General features: G+C 34.0%; 1 protein-coding gene across 1 annotated transcript; it reads left to right on the top strand.

Annotated features, from left to right (window-relative positions):
• Positions 1-1,608: 1,608 nt before the first annotated feature.
• LOC125876960 (cytochrome P450 734A1) lies at positions 1,609-5,657 on the top strand. Its single transcript, XM_049558250.1, has 4 exons — positions 1,609-2,186; positions 2,679-2,923; positions 4,380-4,740; positions 4,965-5,657. Exons 1-4 carry the CDS (start codon positions 1,683-1,685, stop codon positions 5,379-5,381), a joined length of 1,527 nt encoding a protein of 508 aa, XP_049414207.1. The 5' UTR covers positions 1,609-1,682; the 3' UTR covers positions 5,382-5,657.
• The last annotated feature ends 2,758 nt before the right edge of the window (positions 5,658-8,415 follow it).

Below are 8,415 nucleotides of genomic sequence, written 5' to 3'. Positions count from 1 at the left end.
ATTGACAGACGCATTTGTTGATCCTTATTATAATCCAGTTATAAATGCTCCAATGAAAGATATTTGAAGCATATAATTTGTGGCACGCCTAAAGCGTGATAGATTAATTGGTTCGATAAAACTTTTTTAAGCAGAGCATCAAATGATCAAGATGGTCATAATAATGAGACAAATATTTTAGAAAGAACAGCATGACATAACAATTTAGAAAGAACAACGTGACATGACACTTTATAAGTTTACTAGGAAAAGGCATAAATTCCCCCTGAACTTATATTGAAAAGTATTTACACGCTTAAACTATCATGATGACCTATTACACATTTTTACTATTCAAAAGTGAATTTAATGCCACCCTGAGACGTGTAACACTACTCTCACAGGGTGTGGTGTAATACACTCGCTGTCACATCAGCGCTACGTCAGCGCCATGTCAGAAATTATAATTTCTTATAATTTTTTTGGCCTTCTTTTCTCTATTAATTACTTTTCTTTTGTCAACAATATTTTACACTAGTTAATCTCTAATTAATTATTAAAATTCTATAATAATTATACCTTGTTCATCACAAAATCTCACCCACTTCATCTCTTATCTCATGGAAAAAACCATAATCGGCTACCTTATTCACTATTGATTCTTTGTTCTTCACCACCTCCATATCACCTTCAATTCTTCTTCTTCTTCACCATCCACCACTAAATATCACCATTTTCAATATAATTTTTTTCTTCTACATCATCTTTGATTTCCACTCTTTTTTTTCAAAATTGTTACCCAACGCCACCACACTCATAAAGTTGTCATCTTCACCAAATTAAAAAATTGATTAATCTTCTTCACCACCTTCAATTTCCTCTTTTTTTACCCATTACCTAGAACCACCATACCTATAAAGCTGCAATTATAACCAAACCCAAAAATTGATTAACAAACAAAATTTCTTTAACAAAGTCAAAAAATAGAAAAGATAGAAACAATCAACCAAAAACACCTAAACATAACTTAAGGATTTATTTAGGTTTATCCAAAATTCTTTTTAGATTCTTTCTTTAGTAAAAATTATCACAAAATACAATTATTCACTAACAAATCTATGAGAATAAACCTAATTGCTAATCAAAAAGAAAAGTTGTGCTTTGAGATTGTGATGTATAAAGAATGAAGAAGAGATGTGAAAAAGAAGAATAGGTGTGAAGAAGAGGAGGTTTGAAGAAGAGGTGTAGGGGTAGGGTAGGGTAGGGGGTTAAAAGTTGATTTTAATTATTATTTTTATTTTTATTTCTAACTTACACATATAGTTTTTATTTTTATTTTATTTTTTTTGCCAAGTCAGTTTTAAGGGGTAAATAAATTCACTTTTAAATAGTAAATGTGTGTAATAGGTCATCATGATAGTTTAAGCGTGTAAGTGATTTTTCGATACAAGTAAATTTGAAAAAAAATGGCTTTTCAAGGCCTTGTTTTGTGTGAAAAACATGTAACCTGTCAAATTGGGTAAAGTTTTAAAATGAGAACGTAGAGTTGTTTAAATGATATAAATGTTAGTTGAAGTGTGTAAGAAGAAAAATGGTGTGAACGAGGTTTATTAAAATCAAAACCATTTTAAATGACAAAGTAGAATAATAATTGTAATATAAATGATGCAGAGACAGAGGAAGTGGGTGATGAAGGCATTTTGATGGTGGCAAATGCAATGATGCTGTTGGTGGCACTGGCAATAGTGTTGATCTTGTTGTTGAAAGTGGTATACAAAATCATATGGGTCCCTTTAAAAGTGCAACATGTGTTGAAGAAACAAGGCATAAATGGACCAGGTTACAGCCCAATTTTGAACAACACAGCAAAGATTAGAAGATTGATGATAGCAGAAGCTGAATCAAAGTCTAGCTGTTTCACTCATAATCATGAAACAGTAGTTTCCCGTGTCATGTCACACTATTATAATTGGTCAACGATTTATGGAAAGAATTTTCTTTACTGGTTTGGTCCTAAACCTAGGGTTGCAATTGCTGATCCCAATCTCATAAAGGAGATATTGCTTAATACCACTTCCTTTGAGAAAATCAAACATAACCCTTTGTCAAAACTTCTGCTTGGAGATGGGCTTGTTGGGTTAGATGGTCACAAATGGGCTATTCACAGAAGGATCAGCAACCACGCCTTTAACATGGAGATAGTAAAGGTACCTACTCTATTTCTAATTAATTACTCTAATATATATGGACTTGACCAAAAAGGATTATGTCTGGACTCAGAGGCGGAACTAGATAGGGGTTCATGGATAAAATTGATTGATGAGTCACTGCTAAGGAAGGAAATGTTTTTCATACTAGAATTGTGGGTTCGAACCCACCTCTCTTTTTTTAAAGGTAATTTAGAACCCAAACTCTTAATCCTAGCTCCGCTTCTATGTCTAGTTGAGATTGATACAAGGATCCGCGTCATACTGGACTAAAATGTTGCCTTTTTGATCCTCCATGACTTTCACACTCTACTAATTATAATTTACATCCAATCACACCAATTACAATATTTAGCTAGTCTCAGGAAGGGGGTTTTGTGTATTGTGATATATATGAGTGCAATGCATTGTGTAAATATTGTAGCTAAATGATTCTTCTATGTGTCTTAGGGTTTGGTTTATTGATCAATTGGCATGTGTCCATTTTCTCAGGGTTGGATTTCTGAGATGGTTGATAGCACAACAAAGTTGTTGGACAAGTGGGAAGACGTAACAAGTGCAAGAGACCAGTTTGAGATGGATGTACACAAAGAATTTCACAAACTTTCAGCAGACATCATTTCTAGGACCGCTTTTGGAAGTAGTTTTGAGGAGGGAAAGCGTATTTTTGAATTACAAGACCAGCAAGTGAGCCTTGTTTTAGAGGCCATACGAAGTGTCTACATTCCTGGATTCAGGTGCATTTCGTTATCGATAGTATGATGCATCTCACCTTTCATTGATTTTGTTGAATACCAAACTTATATGTATCATTTCTTTTATGTTACAATCCCCTTACCACTTTTTCCTTGTATGAATTGTGCTATGTAAAGGTTGGGAGAAAACAAATGCAAATGCATCTCATTCTTTACTGTTGATTTCTTTATCTTAAGTGTAACCATATTTATGACTTCTTAATTAGAAACTGCATGTGCTTGGTGATAGAATAATATCTGTACCTGAGATGCCTATGAGAATGTCAAAATCACTGTCAACTTGTGTTTAGTGCGCTCTTGCTGATAATAACGAATTGCCAACCAATTTTTCCCACCATTTAACTTCTCAGACACATTTGAGTCAGAGTAGGTATCATTTCTGTTCTATAGATAGATACCATGTAAAAGCAAGAGGGAAAAACATGATAGAAAATAAGAAGGGGTTCTAAAAAAGAAGTGTCCCATATGAACTAGGAAGAGCTCTCTTTGTGGGCTTTGCCCGAAGATAAATTGGTGGATTTGTCCCCTCCACTGTGCGCGAGACCTAATCTAAATCCCGTTTAGCAGAAACCACTTCTATATTTTGGGCCTACAAGAAACTGTACAAATTCCTTAACCAAAATGTATCCAGATTCATTCTGTAGAATTAAGTGAGCCATTATTTCAAAATTGTAACCCCTGGCTCATTATGTGAATTAATGGACCATTATTTCTTTATCCTATTATGGTCAGATTTTTCTCCCATTATGTACATTCTATCTTTGGAGAAAGACAACCAATTGAGAAAACACTCCTTTTCTTCTTGTTATATTGTTGGATTTTCCACTATTTGATAAAAAGTTCCTCTTTGATATGAGAAAAATCTTTGTTAGTTCTTCTGCGAGTTTGTTGAATCCTTGTGATATACATATATCGGGTGAAATATTCCTAAGGATAGTTCCATATGCATGCTTCAAGCTACAAGAATTGTCGTGATTTCCAACAAAACAAGTGAAAAGATAAGATATGCTTTTGTAAATTGTCCAATGTGTACTTTTAATACCACCAGATCGACTGTTTTTGCTATTCAATATGTCCACTATAACCTTTTCACCTGAACTCCATTTAAAATGACCCTTTGACATCTGCAATTGTCTTATGCAAAGTGATGTTTACCACTATATTGTTACCAATAAAAACACAATATTTACCACTATATTGCTAGGCATTTAGAGATTGCAGCATTTCCATAAAGAATATTATTAAAGCTCGAATTGCCAATTGGCACATGAGATGACACTAAGCATTCATGTCTAAGCCAACTCACTGTCTTTGTTGAGTTGAAATGGTGGAGTCTTATTAGTACCCTTCTTTGAAAATATGGTTTCATCATCCTAGAGCAACTACGTGCTTCATTATTTTCACTGTAAATGATGCCATTTCTTTCTCCTGGATACAGATTTTTGCCCACCAAGAAGAACAGATTGAGGAAAAGACTGGAGAAGGAAACTAGAGATGCTATTAGGATGTTGTTAAACAATTGCAGCAGAACAGCAAACAATTCGAAAAGCTTGCTTTCTTTGTTAATGCATCCAATCAAGAATCAGGATGACAAACAGGAGACACTGGATATAGAGGAGGTTGTAGATGAATGCAAGACATTCTACTTTGCAGGAAAGGAGACAACTGCTAATTTTCTGACATGGGCTTTTCTTCTGTTGGCATTGCATCAAGAATGGCAGAGCAAGGCTCGGGAAGAAGTTGTTCGTGCTTGCAGAAATGGGATTCCTACTGCAGAGAATATAGCTGATCTCAAGATTGTAAGTTCAGCTGTTATTGCAGATTCTTATTTTTCTTTTTTCTGGCAACTCTGCTTAACAGTCTCATGATAGTACTTATGTCCCCAAGTATGATGTAAAGGACGAGCATGCTATACTGATGAACAACCTCATTATGCATTCATGATACTTTCAAAGATGGTGCATAGTATCCCTATTTTTTCTCGCAATAAGATGATGAGGTGTACTTTATGTCCGATTGGCAGGTGAGCATGATATTGAATGAAACACTTCGACTTTACCCGCCAGCTGTGATGTTGATGAGGCAAGCATCAAAGAATGTCAAGTTAGGAAACCTTGACATACCAGTGAATACACAGTTCTATTTGGCTATGACTGCTGTCCATCACGACAAGGAGATCTGGGGAGATGATGCCCATGAATTCAACCCGTTGAGATTTGCTGAGTCACGGAAGCATTTAGCTTCGTTTTTCCCATTTGGTTTAGGCCCCAGAATCTGTGTGGGCCAAAACTTAGCTCTTGTTGAGGCTAAAGTGGCCCTGTCAATGATCATTCAGCAATATTCTTTTTGCATTTCCCCATCATACGTTCATGCTCCGACTCAGGCTATGACCTTACAACCTCAATATGGTGCTCAAATACTCTTTAGCAAGATTTCTTGATTTAGTATTTGCTGGAGAAATGCTCAGGCTTGTCTCTAAATAAATGCTTGCTACAGAGTAACTAGTGCTGACTGACTCTTTATTCTCTTGTACATTATGAGCACTATAAACTCACAGTAACAAAGAAAGTAGTAATATGTACTGAAGCACAAAACAACTCTTTATTAGGAGGGAGCTTCAAAAATGTGTTTCTGGGACCTTGAGTGAAATATTTTGCTTCTTTTACTATGGATGTATATAGTTTCTATTGACTCGTATAGTTGGTGTTTATACTTGGTAAATTATAAGTATGGTATGAGAGTCAACTATTACTTGCCCTTTTATTTGATTGATCAATTAGTCTTGGTATGATAGTCAACTACATACATTCCCTCCACTCTACAGTTACGATGGGAAATCTTGAAGAAAAAATTGAAATTTTAAATTTACGGTAGTAGCTTGTGCATTTGTAATCATTATTAAAAGAGGAGTGCATAGTTTCACTCTTGTCTTCACTTGCTACGGATTTTCATATCCTAATTCTCCATTTATCAAACTTGTCATTTTCTTACTATCTACCATTTGGTAACAATATTGTCTATTTGTGTTTATTAGTGAAGGAACCTAATTATTTAACTGTTAAGTGTTAAATGTCACTGAGTAATAATGTCCACTATTTTAGAAATTAATCCCCTACTACTCCTCCACGGGTGTCAAATGGGTGAATTGACTTGAAATTGGAGATATTAAAATGGGTTGAAATAGAAATTTGGTTGGGTCATGACCCGCCCAAATTTATTTTTGGCTCAAATGGGTTAAAATCGGGAATCATGAACTGTTCAATTTGACCCACTTAATCTCAATAATTTTAACATATTGTTATTTAACTTTTATAAAATTTCAAAATAACAAAAATAAGTTAGAAATGGATAGATAAATCCAAGAAAATATAAAATAGATAGTAATTCATATCTTCGATATGAGAACATAAATCACACTAATGCAAATAAAGAGTCTTATAACGAATTGAAATTGGAGATAAAAGGGAAAAGGGTCAAAAATACCTCTCAATTTTGATTCATTAGTTAACTATGCATGTACCGTTAAAATGCAGTTATTCTTGCCCCTGTCGTTACTAATCTTATCATTTGTGCTCCTATGTGGACGGAAATTCCTAAATCGACTTAAATTAACCCGAATCTTAAAAAATGACCAATTTCCCATTTTAAACCCATACCCCGACCCCTCTAACTTTTAACGCAATAAACATTAACTCATTCCCCTTTACCCACTCTCTCAAAAGATAAATATCCCCTCTGACTGTTCTTCATTTTCCTTACCCATTTCCCTTACTGATTTTTTTCCCCTCTGATTGTTCTTCCACCATCCCCTCCCTTCCCCTCTCCTCCGATAGTTTTCCTAATCTCATAAAATAGTTATCCGTCTCAAAGAAAATGTGTTTGTGGTTTGGTGGTCAAAACACTAATTTTGAGTACTACATCTAATTCGAGAAAAAGATTTTCCAGATGTCTTTGTCCGGATGTAAGTATAAGAACTGATTTCTTCCTATTATTCAATTTTTTTTGTTCTTAATTATTGTTATTATCATATTTTTGGTTGTTATGGCAATTTTTTTGTGGATATTGGGAATGGGAAGACCAAGCTTTTTTCGAATAGCTTACCTGATGTCAAGATTGAAATGGATAATTCGAAGATTAAAATGGAGAATTTGAAGATTGAAGAAGGTCATTTGTCGGAGAAAAATTGCTACATTGAAGGCAACTAATGATTTGGAATTGAAAAAAGTTAGGCTATTTGAAGACAAGTATCGCCAGATAAAATACAAAATTATAATCTCATGTTTTTTTGTTGGATTTGTAGCTGTGTTGATGATAAAGTGAACTCAGTTGTTAGTGTTTAGTGTCCGAAATCAGTTGTTAGTGTTTAGTGAATTCAGTTGATAGTGTTTAATGTCTTTTGTGATGTTGATGAAGTAATGACTTTTATTCTTCTTTTTGGTGTTGTAATGAATGTCCTAAGGACTGATGTATTGACGTCAAACTATTTTAATATGAAGTAATGTTTTATTGTTGAAGTAATGTTAATATTTGTACTAATCACTCTTTATCTTTCTTTTACACAGTAATAAAACTGGAACAAAACTGCAAGATCAAATATTGAAAAGAAACTTATTCTAAACATTACATATATATATATATATATATATATAGATGAACACTTCATATATATTGACAAAAAATTGATTCGAACATAAAGAAGTTAGTTCAATACATATCCCAACAAAAGTTAGTTCATATACAAAAAAAAATTAATACATCAACAAGTTTGTTCATGACATTACAATCCCAAAAATATGCAACAAAATAACAAAATACTGTCTTCACTACTAAACTTGTCACTGTTGTGCCTTGTCATTGCCCTGTTTTGTCTTAAGTATTTCCACTCTTAATTGCTCTAACAGTCTTCCAACAGTAGATGCATTTCCCTTAAGCACTTTTGGTGCATACAAGTCACTTGGGGCAGTTGGACCATCACCAAGGAAGTTGATTTGTCTTGATCCAGTAGGTTATGCTTGTTTCTTTCTTTGTTGGATTTTAGACTTCAACTCTGAAACACCTATTGGCTTCCAAGGTATGTCATCCTCATCTTCAAGACCAAAATATTCAAAATCTTCATTTGACGCACAATCTCCACTAGGTTGTGGAGTTGTCAAGGGAAAGTCATCAACATCTTCTTCATCAATTAGTGTTCGATGTCTCTCTTTTGTTTGTTTTTTTTCCTTGTTGGATCGCTTGTCCATCTGATAAAAGACCAAAATGATTACAAGTATGATATTTAAGCATCACACTCTAAAATAAGTTACTAAATTGTCAAGCTTTCATACCTTTTCCATTTTTAATTGCTCCAACATTTTTCTAGTTTCATATGCATTTCCTTTCCATGTAGGCATTTTTGTGCATTGTCACCTAGTATAGTCAGACCATCACCAAGAAATTTGATTTGTCTTGATCCAATAAATTATGCTTGTTTGTGT

Source organism: Solanum stenotomum, chromosome 9 (assembly GCF_019186545.1).
Source record: "Solanum stenotomum isolate F172 chromosome 9, ASM1918654v1, whole genome shotgun sequence".
Classification (NCBI taxonomy): domain Eukaryota; kingdom Viridiplantae; phylum Streptophyta; class Magnoliopsida; order Solanales; family Solanaceae; genus Solanum; species Solanum stenotomum.
Note: the sequence above shows the minus strand (reverse complement) of the source record. Positions and strands in the feature narration are given on the sequence as shown.